This window comes from Carcharhinus amblyrhynchos, unplaced genomic scaffold, assembly GCF_965287045.1.
Source record: "Carcharhinus amblyrhynchos unplaced genomic scaffold, sCarAmb.v2.hapA scaffold_996, whole genome shotgun sequence".
NCBI lineage: Eukaryota > Metazoa > Chordata > Chondrichthyes > Carcharhiniformes > Carcharhinidae > Carcharhinus > Carcharhinus amblyrhynchos.
Window position 1 is genome coordinate 28,027 of NW_027650736.1, and position 19,077 is coordinate 47,103.

The following is a 19,077-nucleotide window of genomic DNA, read 5'->3' on the forward strand; positions in this document are numbered from 1 at the left end:
GTTTGATGGGGACAGTGTAGAGGGAGCTTTACTCTGTATCTAACCCCATGCTGTACCTGTCCTGGGAGTGTTTGATGGGGGGACAGTGTAGAGGGAGCTTTACTCTGTATCTAACCCCGTGCTGTACCTGTCCTGGGAGTGTTTGATGGCGGGACAGTGTAGGGAGATGTTTCCTGAGCTCCCTGCCAGTCTGTGGGTGTTTGTTATTTGGGTTTGTGTCCTTTGTGGAATTAGTCATTCCGTGTTTGATTCTGTGACTGTCAGTTATCTCTTGATTATTCCGCAGGGAGATTTGGGGTGTGACAGATATATTTTCCTGGCTGTTGACAGATTCTAAGATTCTCCATCGCAGTTGGGTGAACCTTGTCAGTATTGTTGCAGGAGTAAGATTTATTTTAATTTACCTAAAGGTAGTTAAGTCGTTGAAGGGTGAAAGACAATCTCTTCTCAGGTTGATGAGCAGATTTCTCTGCTGTCTATTCCTTCTGCTCGAGTTGCGGAGAGTTATGAAGCTTACATATTGACAAGAGACACAAGGAGCTCCGCGCTGGTACCGCTGCAGAAGGAGCACAGAGCTCCGCACTGGGGCCACTGTAGAGGGAGCACGGAGCTCTGCACAGGAGCCACTGCAGGGGGAGCATGGAGCTCCGCACTGGGGCCACTGCAGGGGGCGCACAGAGTTCCGCACTGGGGCTATTCTGGGAGAGCTCCGCACTGGGGCTATTCTGGGAGATCTCAGCACTGGGGCTATTCTGGGAGAGCTCCGCACTGGGGCTATTCTGGGAGAGCTCCGCACTGCGGGGGGAGCTGCGCGCTGGGACCGCACTGGGTGGGGGGGGGAGCTGCGCGCTGGTACCGCACTGGGGTTGGGGGGGGGGAGCTGCGCGCTGGGACCGCACTGAGTGGGGGAGCTGCGCGCTGGGACTGCACTGGGGGGGGGAGCTGCGTGCTGGGACCGCACTGGGGGTGGGGGGGAGCTGCGCGCTGGGACCGCACTGAGTGGGGGGAGCTGCGCGCTGGGACCGCACTGTGGGGGGGGGGGGTGGGGGGGGGGAGCTGCGCGCTGGGACCGCACTGGGGGTGGGGGGGGGGGGGAGCTGCGCGCTGGGACCGCACTGGGTGGGGGGGGGAGCTGCGCGCTGGGACCGCACTGGGTGGGGGGGGAGCTGCGCGCTGGGACCGCACTGGGGGGGGGGGGGAGCTGCGCGCTGGGACCGCACTGGGGGTGGGGGGTGCTGCGTGCTGGGACCGCACTGGGTGGGGGGGGGAGCTGCGCGCTGGGACCGCACTGGGGGGTGGGGGGTGCTGCGTGCTGGGGCCACGCAGAGGGATGCAAACATTGAAATAGGGTTAGACATTGGCTATCCGGCCCCCTTATCCAGAACGAGGGGGAGGTGGGGGCGGGTCGGGGGGAGAAGGTTAAAATAAGAGGCAGCTGTTCTGGGGGGGAGGGAGAATGTTAGGAAGCACTTCCTCACACAAAGAGGGGAACGGGAATCCGGAAACTCTCTCTCCTTCCCCGAAATAAAGCTGTTGAGGCTGGAGGGGGAGATTGGAAATTTCACACCCCAGACTGAGGGGGTTCTGTTGGGTAAAAGTGGAGGGGAGATTGAGGGTTACTGAACCAAGACGAGGAGACGGAGTTAGGGTTCACATCAGCTGTGACCTGAGAAACACTCTCTACAATTCTCTTGGAATCAACTATCGCAGAGCAAGGCTCCTTAGGCAGCACCTTCCAAACCCACCACCGCTACCACCCAGAAGGACAAGGGCAGCAGATACCATTAGCCCCCACTAACCTACACATCTTTGGACACTAAGGGACAATTTAGCACGGCCAATCCCACTAACCTGCACGTCTTTGGACACTAAAGGGCAATTTAGTAAGGCCTAACCAAGCCTTTTGGACTGTGGGAGGAAACCCACGCAGACACAGGGAGAATGTGCAAAGTCCACACAGACAGTGACCCAGGCCGGGAATTGAACCCGGGTCCCTGGCGCTGTGAGGCAGCAGGGCTAACCCACTGTGCCACCCCAGAGGTTCTTACAGTCAGTTCACGGGTGAAGTTTACAGTTCTGCCTGCTCTGTCCTGTCTGTGGGATTTACCCCGGCTCCAGCCTAATTTGTTAAACTCCGGTTTAATTTCTGCTTCTGATGGAAGCGATGTAACTGGCTGTTGTCGGGTTTAAAAATAAAACGGGTTTATTAGCAACTAAACATGAGAAAGCAGGAGGCACACACATTCACACAGATTAGAAAGGAGGACAGAGTCCAAAAATAAGTTTAACAAGAAATATCAGTCTTCGTCTGGAATTCGGAGTAGAATTTAAATCCATCACCAAGTTTAGTTTCATTGTTTTAAAACAAAGTCTCTCCAACAAAAGCTGTCCTATCACTCCTCAGCCTTTTGGCTAAGATCAAGTGTAGCGTTTGTTCTGATCAGTTACGATGGTACAGTGGTTAGCATTGCTCGAGAGAGGGGCTGAATGGCCTCCTCCTGTTCCTGTGTAACAGGCTGTAGAGGGGCTGAACGGCCTCCTCCTGTTCCTGTGTAACAGGCTGTAGAGGGGCTGAACGGCCTCCTCCTGTTCCTGTGTAACAGGCTGGAGAGGGGCTGAACGGCCTCCTCCTGTTCCTGTGTAACAGGCTGGAGAGGGGCTGAACGGCCTCCTCCTGTTCCTGTGTAACAGGCTGGAGAGAGGGGCTGAATGGCCTCTCCTGTCCCCGGGTAGCTGGTTGATGAGCCGGTGCTGATATTTGAAATGCTGGGATGACGAGAGCTGGTTCATTAATAATGAGTGAGGCGGGAATCCCAGAGCAATGTTTCTGTAACTCGGAACAATTTCACCTTGAGGGCGACAAGCGTACGGAGCTTAATTTAGTCAGCTCGTTCCCCAAAGCTGGCTCTCTGAGCGAGAAACATGAGCTTGATCCTGCGGGAGTGGGGGAGGAGGAATTCCTATACAATTAGTTAGTGAAACCTCCTCGCGCTCTCGCTCTGAACCAGGCTGGGTGTAAAACCCTTCTCCTTCTTCACTCACACCCCGTCAGGAAGGAAATCTACCTGGTTTGCCCCGGTCTGGCCTACACGTGATGCCAGCCCCCCCCGCCCTCCCCAGGGTCAGGAGCCTGGGTATTGTGTGTCAGGCCCCATGCGGGGGTCCCGGGCTTGGGGTGAGGTCCGTAATCTCCAAGGGGGAAGGGGTTTCACATCTCCCGGTCGAAGGTCACTCATGCTCGAGGACTCCCTCACCACCCCACTGCCAGGCTAAGCGACTCACTCGCAATCCTCAGGCGGCGTTGGACGGGATCGAGGGGGTCGCTGGTCTGAGGGCAGGGGGGAAGGTGGGGGAATTGTGGGGAGGGGGAAATGTCGCTCAGTTGATGGGGTTGTAGGGGTCTGGAATGGTAGAACGGGGCCAATCAGACCAGGGGCAGCCATGTGACATTGTTCAACTGCACCCCTCTCTGTCTCCCTCTCTGTCTCCCTCTCTGTCTCCCTCTCTGTCTCCCTCTCTGTCTCCCTCTCTGTCTCCCTCTCTGTCTCCCTCTCTCTCCACAGACAAATCACTGGAATTATCTCACGTTCTCTCTCAGTGAACCTGTCGCTCTCTCAAGATTCGGACAAACAAAGGATTCAAAAACGATAAACCACAACCTGATCCACGATGCAATCACCATGGCAACCACTGCTCCTACTGTCAGCAACCTCCATTCTCACAGGTAAAGCAACACACCCATCAAACACTCCCAGGACAGGGACAGCACGGGGTTAGATACAGAGTAAAGCTCCCTCTACACTGTCCCCCATCAAACACTCCCAGGACAGGTACAGCACGGGGTTAGATACAGAGTAAAGCTCCCTCTACACTGTCCCCCCATCAAACACTCCCAGGACAGGGACAGCACGGGGTTAGATACAGAGTAAAGCTCCCTCTACACTGTCCCCCATCAAACACTCCCAGGACAGGTACAGCACGGGTTAGATACAGAGTAAAGCTCCCTCTACACTGTCCCCCCATCAAACACTCCCAGGACAGGGACAGCACGGGGTTAGATACAGAGTAAAGCTCCCTCTACACTGTCCCCCCATCAAACACTCCCAGGACAGGGACAGCACGGGGTTAGATACAGAGTAAAGCTCCCTCTACACTGTCCCCCCATCAAACACTCCCAGGACAGGTACAGCACGGGGTTAGATACAGAGTAAAGCTCCCTCTACACTGTCCCCATCAAACACTCCCAGGACAGGTACAGCACGGGATTAGATACAGAGTAAAGCTCCCTCTACACTGTCCCCCCATCAAACACTCCCAGGACAGGGACAGCACGGGGTTAGATACAGAGTAAAGCTCCCTCTACACTGTCCCCCATCAAACACTCCCAGGACAGGGACAGCACGGGGTTAGATACAGAGTAAAGCTCCCTCTACACTGTCCCCCCATCAAACACTCCCAGGACAGGGACAGCACGGGGTTAGATACAGAGTAAAGCTCCCTCTACACTGTCCCCCCATCAAACACTCCCAGGACAGGTACAGCACGGGGTTAGATACAGAGTAAAGCTCCCTCTACACTGTCCCCCCATCAAACACTCCCAGGACAGGTACAGCACGGGGTTAGATACAGAGTAAAGCTCCCTCTACACTGTCCCCCCATCAAACACTCCCAGGACAGGTACAGCACAGGGTTAGATACAGAGTAAAGCTCCCTCTACACTGTCCCCCCATCAAACACTCCCAGGACAGGTACAGCACGGGGTTAGATACAGTGTGTGTGTTGTGTTCAGTCTGTTCTATTGCTGGATGCAGTGTTGCTTTTCCGAGCTGCCTCTTCTGCTGCTTACAGTGACGGGCTATGTCCCGGGGGAGACGGGGACAGATCATTCATCTCCCTACGCCCTCCCTGACCTTGAGTAATCTATCGTGTCAAAACAGCCAGCACAGCGCTGCAGACAGGCAGCTGCTGCCTTCTAGCACAGCTCACAGAGGTGGGGCCTGGGCACGTGGCCACGCATGCAGACAGACCACTGTCCTGAGCCCCTGGCCCTCTGACACACACACACACACACACACAGACACTGACCCTCAGGCTTTCTCAGGGGCTGTGAAGATGCTGGCATTGGACTGGGGTAAACACAATCAGAAGTCTCACAACACCAGGGTAAAATCCAACGGGTTTATTTGGGAGCACGAGTTTTTGGAGTGTCGCTCCTTTATCAGTTGACTCACCTGACAAAGGGACAGCGCTCCGAAAGCTCGTGCTGCCAAATAAACCTGTTGGACTTTACGCCGGTGTTGTGAGATTTCTCTTCTGTTGCTCAGGGGAATTGGAGGAAATGTGACCAGGTCGCAATTCGGCTGTGGTGGGCTTCGCACAGCAGCCTGGCTAGGGAGGCCAGATGTCCGGCTTTAGACTTTATCCAATCATTGATTGACTCATCTCGGTTATCCAATGGACGCTCTGCTCCCACTGAGTGACAGCTGCTTTATCCAATCCGCAAACTCCGTTCGTCCGAATTGATAAAACAATGAAAAATGGCGCTCAACAATTGTAACCAATCACAGATGGTGCTGCCATCAACACACGCCCCTTCATGGTGACTGATGGCTCCCTTAGCCAATCACAATGCACTGGCCATTAGGAATGGGCTAAACCTGTGTGACTCTCCCCTCCCCCCGCCCCGGCCGTGCCATTGGGCCATTCCATTCAGACCGGGGCTACGTCCTTTTTGGACATTTGGAAATGGCCCCCCCTACATGGTGCTTGCCGGGGGGGTGGGTTAGAGCACCATGGGGGAGCTGGGTTTTGAGGGACGGACCATGTGAGGGCATCACTGGAGGCATCAACACGCCCCCCCCCCCAGCCAATAACTGGACTGTTACAAAGTGGGGTGTAATTGCAGGGTGTGGACTAAGTGTTAGGGAGCGGGGTGTAGTTGCAGGGCGTGGACTGAGTGTTAGGGAGCGGGGTGTAGTTGCAGGGCGTGGACTAAGTGTTAGGGAGCGGGGTGTAGCTGCAGGGTGTGGACTGAGTGTTGGGGAGCGGGGTCTAGTTGCAGGGTGTGGACTGAGTGTTGGGGAGCGGGGTGTAGTTGCAGGGTGTGGACTGAGTGTTAGGGAGCGGGGTGTAGTTGCAGGGTGTGGACTGAGTGTTGGGGAGCGGGGTCTAGTTGCAGGGTGTGGACTGAGTGTTGGGGAGCGGGGTGTAGTTGCAGGGTGTGGACTGAGTGTTGGGGAGCGGGGTCTAGTTGCAGGGTGTGGACTGAGTGTTGGGGAGCGGGGTGTAGTTGCAGGGTGTGGACTGAGTGTTGGGGAGCAGGGTCTAGTTGCAGGGTGTGGACTGAGTGTTAGGGAGCGGGGTGTAGTTGCAGGGTGTGGACTGAGTGTTGGGGAGCGGGGTCTAGTTGCAGGGTGTGGACTGAGTGTCAGGGAGCGGGATGTAATTGCAGGGTGTGGACTGAGTGTTAGGGAGCGGGGTGTAATTGCAGGACGTGGACTGAGTGTTAGGGAGCGGGGTGTAATTGCAGGGTGCGGACTGAGTGTTAGGGAGTGGGGTGTAGTTGCAGGACGTGGATTGAGTGTTAGGGAGCGGGATGTAGTTGCAGGACGTGGATTGAGTGTTAGGGAGCGGGGTGTAATTGCAGGGTGCGGACTGAGTGTTAAGGGAGTGGGGTGTAGTTGCAGGGAGTGGACAGAGTGTTAGGGAGTGGGGTGTAATTGCAGGGTGTGGACTGAGTGTTAGGGAGCGTGGTGTAGTTGCTGGGTGTGGACTGAGCATTAGGGAGTGGGGTGTAATTGCAGGGCGTGGACTGAGTGTTAGGGAGCGTGGTGCAATTGCACGATATGGACTGAGCGTTAGGGAGTGTGGTGTAATTGCAGGATGTGGACTGAGTATTAGGGAGCAGGGTTTAATTGCAGGGGAAGGGCAGAATTAGGGAGCGGGGTGTAGTTGCTGGGTGTGGACTGAGTGTTAGGGAGCGGGGTGTAGTTGCTGGGTGTGGACCGAGTGTTAGGGAGCGGGGTGTAGTTGCTGGGTGTGGACCGAGTGTTAGGGAGCGGGGTGCAATTGAAAAGTTAAAGTGTGACGTGCGAGTGAGCCAATGGCTGTTGAATTCTGGAGGAAGTTACAACCCAATCCCTCAGGAACAACCCTGCTCTCCATGGGGAATGAGCTTTGCTACCGCTTGGAATCAAGGATACTGAGGTCAAATTAACCCCCACCCACACACCCACACACCCACACACCAGCTGCTGAGATTTACAAACCCGTACCAGGGGAATATAAACTCATAGATTCCCTGAAAAACATCACTCCAAATCTAATAGGTCGGTGATCTCACACAATGTCTCCAATCCACAGGGAACCGATTTCATTAAGGACCTTCCAGAATGTTCCATGTACACAATCACTCAAAGCATCCTGGAGCCCTGATAGAAATACATCGTTGATATTTTAAATTCTTTTCCGATCGGCTTTTGAGGTGACATCACATAACTCCCTCAGATAAATCGCTCCCCCAAATTATATAGTTCCACTCACTTAGTAAAGTAGACTGACCCCCCCCCACCCACCCCCTCCCCATCAAACACTCCCAGGACAGGTACAGCACGGGGTTAGATACAGAGTAAAGCTCCCTCTACACTGTCCCCCATCAAACACTCCCAGGACAGGTACAGCACGGGGTTAGATACAGAGTAAAGCTCCCTCTACACTGTCCCCCCATCAAACACTCCCAGGACAGGTACAGCATGGGGTTAGATACAGAGTAAAGCTCCCTCTACACTGTCCTGGGGGTGTTTGATGGGGGACAGTGTAGAGGGAGCTTTATTCTGTATCTAACCTCGTGTTGTACCTGTCCTGGGGGTGTTTGATGGGGGACAGGTACAGCACGGGGTTAGATACAGAGTAAAGCTCCCTCTACACTGTCCCCCCCATCAAACACTCCCAGGACAGGTACAGTACGGGGTTAGATACAGAGTAAAGCTCCCTCTACACTGTCCCCCCATCAAACACTCCCAGGACAGGTACAGCACGGGGTTAGATACAGAGTAAAGCTCCCTCTACACTGTCCCCCCATCAAACACTCCCAGGACAGGTACAGCACGGGGTTAGATACAGAGTAAAGCTCCCTCTACACTGTCCTGGGGGTGTTTGATGGGGGACAGTGTAGAGGGACCTTTATTCTGTATCTAACCTCGTGTTGTACCTGTCCTGGGGGTGTTTGATGGGGGACAGGTACAGCACGGGGTTAGATACAGAGTAAAGCTCCCTCTACACTGTCCCCCCCATCAAACAGTCCCAGGACAGGTACAGTACGGGGTTAGATACAGAGTAAAGCTCCCTCTACACTGTCCCCCCATCAAACACTCCCAGGACAGGTACAGCACGGGGTTAGATACAGAGTAAAGCTCCCTCTACACTGTCCCCCATCAAACACTCCCAGGACAGGTACAGCACGGGGTTAGATACAGAGTAAAGCTCCCTCTACACTGTCCCCATCAAACACTCCCAGGACAGGTACAGCACGGGGTTAGATACAGAGTAAAGCTCCCTCTACACTGTCCCCATCAAACACTCCCAGGACAGGTACAGCATGGGGTTAGATACAGAGTAAAGCTCCCTCTACACTGTCAGATGCCTGTAAGATGTTTTGGATTGGTTGCTGTTTGAACCTGCTGTCTTTACAGAACTGTATCCAGAAGCTGCCTCTGGCAGTCCGCACTCCTGTACTGATGTCCTGCAGCTGAAGGCGTGTTTGTACAGTGCCGCGTTCCGAAGGTGCAGACGCTCGGGGCTCACTGCGATCTCGTCAGCTCACTCAACCCCACGCCCAGTGGCAGGTAGGATCCGATCCCCCGAGACACAGCCAGCCCCTGGGATAGTTACAGCACTGCCTGTCTACCCCTGAGGCACAGACTGCTGATGGAGACTTCCCCCGAGCGAGCAAACACACACCACTTTCACACACACTGTCTCTCTCTCTCTGAGCTGGGAATCGAACCCATGTCCCTGCAGAGCCTTGGTTCTTTACCAGTGATATTTTGGGTGCCACGGTGACACAGTGGTTAGCACTGCTGCCTCACAGCTCCAGGGACCCGGGATCGATTCCCGGCTCGGGTCACTGTCTGTGTGGAGTTTGCACATTCTCCTCGTGTCTGCGTGGGTTTCCACCGGGTGCTCCGGTTTCCTCCCACAGTCCAGAGATGTGCGGGTTACGTTGATTGGCTGTGCTAAAATTACCTATTAGTGCCCTAAGATGTGTAAGATAGAGGGATTAACGGGTAAAATGTGTCGGGATATGGGGCTAGGGTCTGTGTGGGATTGTGGTCGGTGCAGACTTGATGGGCCGAATGGCCTCTTTCTGCACAGTTGGTTTTTTTATGATTCACGATAAACTGAAACAAATCAGGACTCTCCCCCCTCTCCCCCTCCCCTCTCTCCCCTCTCCCTCTCCCCCTCTCTCCCCCTCCCCCTCTCTCCCCCTCTCACATTCGCCCACTCACTCCCCTTTTCTCCATCTTCCTCCTGCTCTCCCTCTCACACCCTTTCCCTGCCCCGCTTTCTTTTTCCCACACATTCACCCACCCTCTCTCCCTTTCTGCCTTTCTCTCTCTCTCTCCCCCCCATTTTTTTCTGTCTCTCCCTTCCTTCTGCCCTCTTTCCACTCTTTTTCTCTCTCTCTCTCTCTTGTTTTCTCTCTCCCCAACACATTTGCCCACTCCCCCTTTCTCCACCTCCATCATACTCTCCATCACACACCCTTTCCCTCCTCCTCTCCCTTTCTCCCACACATTCACACACTCTCTCTCCCTTCCTCGCTCCCTCCCTCTCGCTCCTGGTCTCCCTCTCTGCTGCTTTTTCCTTCGCTCACTCCTCCTCCCTCCGTCTTCCCCTCTTACCGGAAAGGCGAGGGAGTGATTTCTGGGATGAGGAGGTTTTATTGAGTCACTGTGGAGTTGGGGAGGATGAATAAATTTTGCTTATGTTTTACAACAGAGACCCAGAGTTACGGCCCAGAGTTCATTAACCAACCTCATCAGATCCTCATTCCAGCGGACACTGCCTTGACGAAAGTGACACTCAAATGTGAAGCCCTCGGGAATCCTACCCCCACCTACAGGTACAGCACGGGGTTAGATACAGAGTAAAGCTCCCTCTACACTGTCCCCCATCAAACACTCCCAGGACAGGTACAGCACGGGGTTAGATACAGAGTAAAGCTCTCTCTACACTGTCACCCATCAAACACTCCCAGGACAGGTACAGCACGGGGTTAGATACAGAGTAAAGCTCTCTCTACACTGTCACCCATCAAACACTCCCAGGACAGGTACAGCACGGGGTTAGATACAGAGTAAAGCTCCCTCTACACTGTCCCCCATCAAACACTCCCAGGACAGGTACAGCACGGGGTTAGATACAGAGTAAAGCTCTCTCTACACTGTCCCCATCAAACACTCCCAGGACAGGTACAGCACGGGGTTAGATACAGAGTAAAGCTCCCTCTACACTGTCCCCCCATCAAACACTCCCAGGACAGGTACAGCACGGGGTTAGATACAGAGTAAAGCTCCCTCTACACTGTCCCCCATCAAACACTCCCAGGACAGGTACAGCACGGGGTTAGATATAGAGTAAAGCTCTCTCTACACTGTCCCCCATCAAACACTCCCAGGACAGGTACAGCACGGGGTTAGATACAGAGTAAAGCTCCCTCTACACTGTCCCCCCATCAAACACTCCCAGGACAGGTACAGCACGGGGTTAGATACAGAGTAAAGCTCCCTCTACACTGTCCCCCATCAAACACTCCCAGGACAGGTACAGCACGGGGTTAGATACAGAGTAAAGCTCCCTCTACACTGTCCCCCATCAAACACTCCCAGGACAGGTACAGCACAGGGTTAGATACAGAGTAAAGCTCCCTCTACACTGTCCCCCCATCAAACACTCCCAGGACAGGTACAGCACGGGGTTAGATACAGAGTAAAGCTCCCTCTACACTGTCCCCCATCAAACACTCCCAGGACAGGTACAGCACGGGGTTAGATACAGAGTAAAGCTCCCTCTACACTGTCCCCCCATCAAACACTCTCAGGACAGGTACAGCACGGGGTTAGATACAGAGTAAAGCTCCCTCTACACTGTCCCCCATCAAACACTCCCAGGACAGGTACAGCACGGGGTTAGATACAGAGTAAAGCTCCCTCTACACTGTCCCCCCATCAAACACTCCCAGGACAGGTACAGCACGGGGTTAGATACAGAGTAAAGCTCCCTCTACACTGTCCCCCATCAAACACTCCCAGGACAGGTACAGCACGGGGTTAGATACAGAGTAAAGCTCCCTCTACACTGTCCCCCATCAAACACTCCCAGGACAGGTACAGCACGAGGATGGGTTTGTGTGAGGATAGTTGAGGCCTGATTAAGTCTTCTAGAAGTTTCTCTGTCTCACCTCTTGCCTTGTTTGCCCGCAGATGGTTCCGGAACGGTTCCTTGCTGGATTTGGAGACCCTGTCCCGTTACAGTCAAGTCGGAGGCTCTCTCATCATCGACCCGCCCGACCACACATCCGATTCTGGGATCTATCAGTGCTCGGCCAGTAACCCTTTTGGAACGATACTGAGCCAGGAGGGACATGTTCGATTTACTCGTGAGTAAGCTGTTTAGGTGGGTGTGAGTCACGGAGGGAGTACACCTCTCGTTTTGGACTCAGGAATGGCGTGGAGTTGCCCACAGTAACACGGCTACTCAGGTTTTTGACCCTGCCGATTTCTGAGCGCAGGCAGGGCTGTGTTAACCTCGAGATGACCATTGCCATGTCCCAGTCCATTGGGTGGCACAGTGGGTTAGCACTGCTGCCTCACAGCGCCGGGGACCCGGGTTCAATTCCCGGCTCGGGTCACCATCTGTGTGGAGTCTGCACATTCTCCCCGTGTCTGCGTGGGTTTCCTCCGGGTGCTCCAGTTTCCTCCCACAGTCTGAAGGATGTGTAGGTTAGGGTGCATTGGCCCTGATAATGCCCAGGGTATTATCTTGGATAAATGCATGGGGGTTACAGGGATGGGGCCTGGGTTGGATTGCGGCAGGTGCAGACTCGATGGGCCGAATAGCCTCCTGCTGCACTGGAGATTCTATGATTCTCAGACACTTATCCTCAATTACTGAAACAGCCCGTGTCCAAACGCAGCGAGATCCGGACAATATCCAGGCTCGGGCTGACAAGTGGCAGTGACATTCACCCCACACAGTGCCAGGTAATGACCATCTCCAACCAGAGAGAGTCTAACCACCACCCCATTGACATTCAGTGGTGTTACCATCACTGAATCCCCCCACTATCAACATCCTGGGGGTTACCATCACTGAACCCCCCCCACTATCAACATCCTTGGGGTTACCATCACTGAATCCCCCCCACTATCAACATCCTGGGGGTTACCATCACTGAATCCCCCCCACTATCAACTTCCTGGGGGTTACCATCACTGAATCCCCCCCCACTATCAACTTCCCGGGGGTTACCATCACTGAATCCCCCACTATCAACATCCTTGGGGTTACCATCACTGAATCCCCCCAATATCAACATCCTGGGGGTTACCGTCACTGAATCCCCCACTATCAACATCCTTGGGGTTACCATCACTGAATCCCCCCACTATCAACATCCTGGGGGTTACCATCACTGAATCCCCCCCAGTATCGACATGCTGGGGGTTACCATCACTGAATCCCCCACTATCAACATCCTGGGGGTTACCATTGACCAGAAACTGAACTGGGACCCAGCCACATAAATACTGTGGCTCCCAGAGCAGGTCAGAGGCTGGGAATCCTGTGGAGAGAAACTCACCTCCTCACTCCCCCCAGAGCCTGTCCACCATCTACAAGGACACAAGTCAGGAGTGTGATGGAATACTCTCCACTTGCCTGGATGGGTGCGGCTCCAACAACACTCGAGAAGCTCGACACCATCCAGGACAAAGCAGCCCCGCTCGATCGACACGCTAACCACAAACACTCACCCTGTCTCTCTGTCTGACCCCCTCCGTCTCTCTCTCTCTGTCTGACCCCCTCCGTCTCTCTCTCTCTGTCTGACCCCCTCCGTCTCTCTCTCTCTGTCTGACCCTCTCCGTCTCTCTCTCTCTGTCTGACCCTCTCCGTCTCTCTCTCTCTCTGTCTGACCCTCTCCGTCTCTCTCTCTCTGTCTGACCCTCTCCGTGTCTCTCTCTCTCTCTGTCTGACCCTCTCTGTGTCTCTCTCTCTCTCTCTCTGTCTGACCCTCTTCGTCTCCCTCTCCGTCTGTGTGTGTGTGTGTCTGTGTGTCTCGTGTCTCTCTCTGTGTCTCTCTCTGTGTCTCTCTCTCTCTCTGTCTCTCTCTCTCTGTGTCTCTCTCTGTCTCTCTCTGTGACTCTGTCTCTCTCTGTGTCTCTGTCTCTGTGTGTATGTGTCTCTCTCTCCCACTGCCCATCACTCTCACTCTCTGTCACTCTCCCTCTCTCTCTCTGTCTCTTTCCTTATCTCTCTCACTCACTCCACGTCCTGTTACTTCTGTTTCTGTTGCTAAATGAGTTTGATCTATATTTTAATCAGTTGTTCTGTAACGAGTATTGATTTGGTTGAATGGAAGTGAAGCCGCTGATTAAACCAGAGATGGAGTGACATGGGACATGGATGAAATATTCCAGAGCTATCCCTGTCCCCTGTCCCTTACAGAGCCGCTGTCCGCAGGGTTATAGATCAGGAGGAGTTTGCCCCAAATGTATTCGCTGTTGGAAAGTCCTAACTATATCAGGGGTTGTGGGTTTTAAACTAACTTGTATTCAAACTAACAACCACTGATTTATTGAGGAGCTTTTGCCTGTCCAGGGAAGAAGTGAAACAGTGGCCTGTACAACACCCTAACGACATCACCCGCAAATCATGTGATCAACCCTTAAAACGATCATACAACTACTTAAGCATATAACATCCTTTCCTTCTGTGGTCATGGCAATTACGATAGAGGATCAATAATACACCGGATACAATACCGTTTATCATTCTACAGCCAATAAGAAATCTATCGGGAAAATATCTATTTAGTTGTGTCTGCAGTTCTGGAATTTGTCCCAGACTGTAGAAGTATCATTTAGAAATTTAGTGGACACTTTTGAAGGATATGAAGGATAAATCTGGAAAGTTTTGGGAACGAGAGATCTTGTGAGCCTAGTCAGAGAGAAAAAGGAAGCTTTTCTGTCAAGGTTAGGAGGGAACACCCGAAGCAAGTGTGGAATACAAATAGAAAGAAACTTAAGCAAGGAGTAAGGAGGGCTGAAAGGGGTCATGGAAAATCATTGGCCAGCAGGATTAAGGAAAATTCCAAGGCCTTTTATACATATATAAAGACCACGAGAGTAGCCAGGGAGAGTGTTGGCCCACTCAAGGACAAGGAAGGGAATATATGCATGGAGGCAGAGGAAATGGGCGAGGTATTAAATGAGTACTTTGTGTCAGTATTCACAAAAGAGAAGGACTTGGTGGAGGATGAGTCTGGGAAAGGGTGTGTAGATAGTTTGGGTCATGTTGAGATCAAAAAAGAGGAGGTATTGGGGGTCTTGAGAAACATTAAGATAGACAAGTCCCCAGGGCCTGATGGGATATACCCCAGAATACTGAGAGAGGCAAGGGAGGAAACTGCTGGGGCCTTGAGAGAGATCTTTGTATCCTCACTGGTTACAGGGGAGGTCCCAGAGGATTGGAGAATAACCAATGTTGTTCCTTTGTTTAAGAAGGGTAATGAGAAATAATCCAGGTAATTACAGGCCGGTGAGTCTTACACCAGTGGGAGGGAAATTATTGGAGAGGATTCTTTGAGACAGGATTTATTCCCACTTGGAAATAAGCGGATGTATTAGTGAGAGGCAACATGATTTTGTGAAGGGGAGGTCGTGTCTCATAAACTTGATCGAGTTTTTCGAGGAAGTGATGAAGATGATTGATGAGAGTGGGGCAGTGGATGTTGTCTACATGGATTTCAGTAAGGCCTTTGACAAGATCCCTCATGGCAGACTGGTGCAGAAGGTGAAGTCACATGGGTTCAGAGGTGAGCTGGCAAGGTGGATACAAAACTGGCTCGGTCACAGAGACAGAGGGTAGCAGTGGAAGGGTGTGTTTCTGAATGGAGAGCTGTGACAACTGGCGTTCCTCAGGGATCAGTGCTGGGACCATTGCTGTTTGTAATATATATCAATGATTTGGAGGAAAATGCAACTGGATTGATTAGTAAGTTTGTGGATGACACAAAGGTTGGTGGATTTGCGGATAGCGATGAGGACCATCAGAGGATGCAGCAGGATAAAGATCGGATAGAGACTTGGGCGGAGAGATGGCAGATGGAGTTTAATCCGGACAAATGTGAGGTAATGCATTTTGGAAGGTCTAATACAGATAGGAAATATACAGTAAATGGCAGAAACCTTAAGAGTATTGATAGGCAGGGGGATCTGGGTGTACAGGTACACAGGTCACTGAAAGTGGCAACACAGGTGGAGAAGGTAGTCAGGAAGGCATACGGCATGCTTGCCTTCATCGGCCGGGGCACTGAGTTTAAAAATTGGCAAGTCATGTTGCAGCTTTATAGAACCTTAGTGAGGCCGCACTTGGAATATAGTGTTCAATTCTGGTTGCCACACTATCAGAAGGATGTGGAGACTTTGGAGAGGGTACAGAAAAGATTTACCAGGACGTTGCCCTGGTATGGAGGGCATTAGCTATGAGGAGAGGTTGGAGAAACTTGGTTTGTTCTCACTGGAGGTTGAGGAGGAGACCTGATAGAAGTCTACAAGATTATGAGGGACAGAGTGGAGAGTCAGAAGCTTTCTCCCAGGGTGGAAGAGTCAATGACTAGGGGGACAGGGGTTTAAGGTATGAGGGTAAGGTTTAAAGGTGATATACGAAGCAGATTTTTTACACAGAGTGTGGTGGGTGCCTGGAACTCGCTGCCGGGAGTGGAAGCGGATACGATGGTGAGTTTTAAGGGATGTCTGGACAAATCCATGAATAGGATGGGAATAGAGGGATATGGTCCCTGGAAGGGGAGGGGTTTTAGTTCAGTCAGGGCAGCACGGTTGATGCAGGCTTGGAGGGGCCGAAGGGCCTGTTCCTGTGCAGGAATTTTCATTGTTCTTCACTTGTTCTTTATTTTGCTCATGGAACTAATTCTGCCTCATTCTCACATTAACTGAGTATTGTGTACAGTTTTGGCCTCCTTATCTGAGGAAGGATGTCCTTGCTATAGAGGGAGCACAGCGAAGGTTTACCAGGCTGATTCCTGGGATGGCAGGTCTGTCATATGAGGAGAGACTGAGTGGGTTAGGATTATATTCACTGGAGTTTAGAAGAGTGAGAGGGGATCTGATAGAAACTTATAAAATTCTAACAGGGTTAGACAGGGTAGATTCAGAAAGAATGTTCCCGATGGTGGGGGGAGTCCAGAACTAGGGGTCAGAGTTTGAGGATAAGGGGGAAACCTTTTAGAACTGAGGTGAGGAGAAATTTCTTCACCCAGAGGGTGGGGAATGTGTGGAATTCACTCCCACAGAAAGTAGTTGAGGCCAAAACGTTGTGTGATTTCAGGAAGAAATTAGATATCGTTCTTGGGGGCTAAAGGGATCGAGGGATATGGGGGGGGATCAGGATATTGAATTTGATGATCAGCCATGATCAAAATGAACGAGGGAGCAGCTCGAAGGGCCGAATGGCCTCCTCCTCCTTCTAGTTTCTGTGTCTCTGTCCTCAGAGTGTCTCTGATTAATTCTGCTGTCGTGTTTTTCATTTCCAGGCCTGGGAAATTTCAGTGATCATTCCCGTGGAACAGTATCCGTGCGGGAAGGACAGGGCGTGGTGCTGATGTGCTCCCCACCCCCACACACCGCGGGTAAGGATCCCTCTCTCACCTCGCTGGGTTTTGGCTCTGACCAGGTGCCCGTTACAGGATGGGAATGTAGTCCTGGCTCCCACACTCTGTGCTGAGTCCTCCTTCCTCCTCTACACTCCCTCTCCCTCCTCCTCCTCCCCCTACACTCCCTCCTCCTCCTCCCCCCCCACACTCCCTCACTCCCTCCTACACTCCCTCACTCCCTGAGGGCTTGCCTTTATCCAGGGGGCAGAGAGGAAAGAGGAGACAGCCTGGGGTAAATGGAGGAATGGTTTGCAGGGAAGCCACCGCCGCCCCCCCCCCCCCCCCAATATCCCTCAATCCATTTAATCCCAAGAGAGAGAGAATGGGGGGAGAGAGAGAGAGAGAGAGATGTGGAGAGGAGGAGAGAGGGAGGTGGCAAAGAGAGGGGGAGAGATGGGGAAGATATCTAATTTCTTCCTGAAATGTTGCAACGTTTTGGCCTCAACTACTTTCTGTGGGAGTGAATTCCACACATTCACCTCCCTCTGGGTGAAGAAATTTCTCCTCGCCTCAGTTCTAAAAGGTTTACCCCTTATCCTCAAACTCTGACCCCCCCCCCGTCCCTCCCCAGCTCTCTGCCTCCCCCCTCTCCCACTGACTGATGCTGTCTCTCTGTTTCCAGAGGTGCGTTATGGTTGGGTACTCAATCTCTTTCCCAGTTATGTTGAGGAAGACAGTCGCCGTTATATTTCCCAGGTGACGGGGAATCTCTACATTGCCAAAGTCCAGCCCTCCGACGTGGGAGCTTACATCTGTTTACTGAAAGACTTGCTGACTAGACGGAGAGTACTCAGCCCCCCTACCCCGTTGACCCTCCGCAATGATGGTGAGTTCCTCTATGCTGCTGCAGTCTCTCCATCTCTACTGAGCCTCCCACACTGGAACATCAGCATGAAACAGGGGCGCCGACTGGTCTCTCTATGTTGCACAGTGCAAGTAATTCCATATCTCTGTGCTGGATTGTGTGTGTAATTCCATATCTCTGTGCTGGATTGTGTGTGTAATTCCATATCTCTGTGCTGGATTGTGTGTGTAATTCCATATCTCTGTGCTGGATTGTGTGTGTAATTCCATATCTCTGTGCTGGATTGTGTGTGTAATTCCATTTCTCTGTGCTGGATTGTGTGTGTAATTCCATATCTCTGTGCTGGATTGTGTGTGTAATTCCATATCTCTGTGCTAGAGGGGTTTGCAAAAATAGCGAGGGGGTGTAGAGGCTGGAGGAGGTTACAGAGATGAGGGGAGTGTAGGGGCTGGAAAGGTTACAGAGATAGGGAGGGGATGCGTGTAATTCCATATCTCTGTGCTGGATGGTGCGTGTAACTCCATATCTGTCATTCAAGACACATGGTTCAGTTTGTCAGCCCCTATTTCTAAGTGAGAATCCTAATATTCTGTGCGTGTGTTGGGGGGGTGGGAGACAGGGTGCAAAGCATCCCATTTCCACCTGTTCTAATGCCCCTCCCAGAGTGAATGTTACTGGGCTCTTCCCAGACTTTTCAGAGATTTATTATAGTCTGTTTGTTGCTATGACAATCGGTGATAGAATGGTGTATGTGTGTGTGAGGAGAGCGAGGGTTCAGGTGCATGTTCATTCAGCTGAGTAATCTCAGAGAGGGGGAAGGCATGAGGGAAATATACAACGCTCGGCCCTTCAGAGCTAATCCTGGGCAGATTCCGGTGATCAACATGCATCTGAACAGTTAGCAGCTCCGAGATATCATCCACAGTGATCCACTCCGGTCACACGGGGAACCGCTCTCTTCTCCAGGTCTCTATCTCACTCTCTCTCCATGGCAACACATTCCCGTCATCCCCTCAGCCTCCCTGCTGTGAAGCTGCATTTGTAGATCAGTGGGTACCAGTAAAACCACCCAGCAACACTCACCCAGGAGAGAAGCAGACCCCAGGGACACGTGGGGAGATGTCAGGGAACAAGTGACCAGGACCTCCATCAGAGAGATCGAAACTGAAAGGAGAAGGGAGAGAGAGAGAGAGACAGGGGGAGGGAGAGGGAGGGAGAGGGAGACAGGGAGAGGGAGGGAGGGAGAGAGAGAGAGAGGGGAGAGAGGGAGGGAGGGAGAGAGAGAGAGAGAGAGAGACAGGGAGAGGGAGGGAGAGAGAGA

General features: G+C 52.6%; 1 protein-coding gene across 1 annotated transcript; it reads left to right on the top strand.

The window, feature by feature from the left end:
- Positions 1–3,669: 3,669 nt before the first annotated feature.
- On the top strand, positions 3,670–17,964 carry LOC145340419 (contactin-5-like). Its single transcript, XM_080184888.1, has 6 exons — positions 3,670–3,724; positions 8,691–8,843; positions 10,000–10,123; positions 11,484–11,659; positions 16,832–16,927; positions 17,574–17,964. Exons 1-6 carry the CDS (start codon positions 3,670–3,672, stop codon positions 17,921–17,923), a joined length of 954 nt encoding a protein of 317 aa, XP_080041014.1. The 3' UTR covers positions 17,924–17,964.
- The last annotated feature ends 1,113 nt before the right edge of the window (positions 17,965–19,077 follow it).

Bases quoted from the DNA above. Each gene is read 5' to 3' on its own strand.
- LOC145340419 (XM_080184888.1), top strand. From the start codon at position 3,670: ATGCAATCACCATGGCAACCACTGCTCCTACTGTCAGCAACCTCCATT. The intron at 8,844-9,999 runs GTAGGATCCGAT...GTTTTACAACAG, and splicing joins AACCCCACGCCCAGTGGCAG to AGACCCAGAGTTACGGCCCA. The intron at 16,928-17,573 runs GTAAGGATCCCT...CTCTGTTTCCAG, and splicing joins CCCACCCCCACACACCGCGG to AGGTGCGTTATGGTTGGGTA.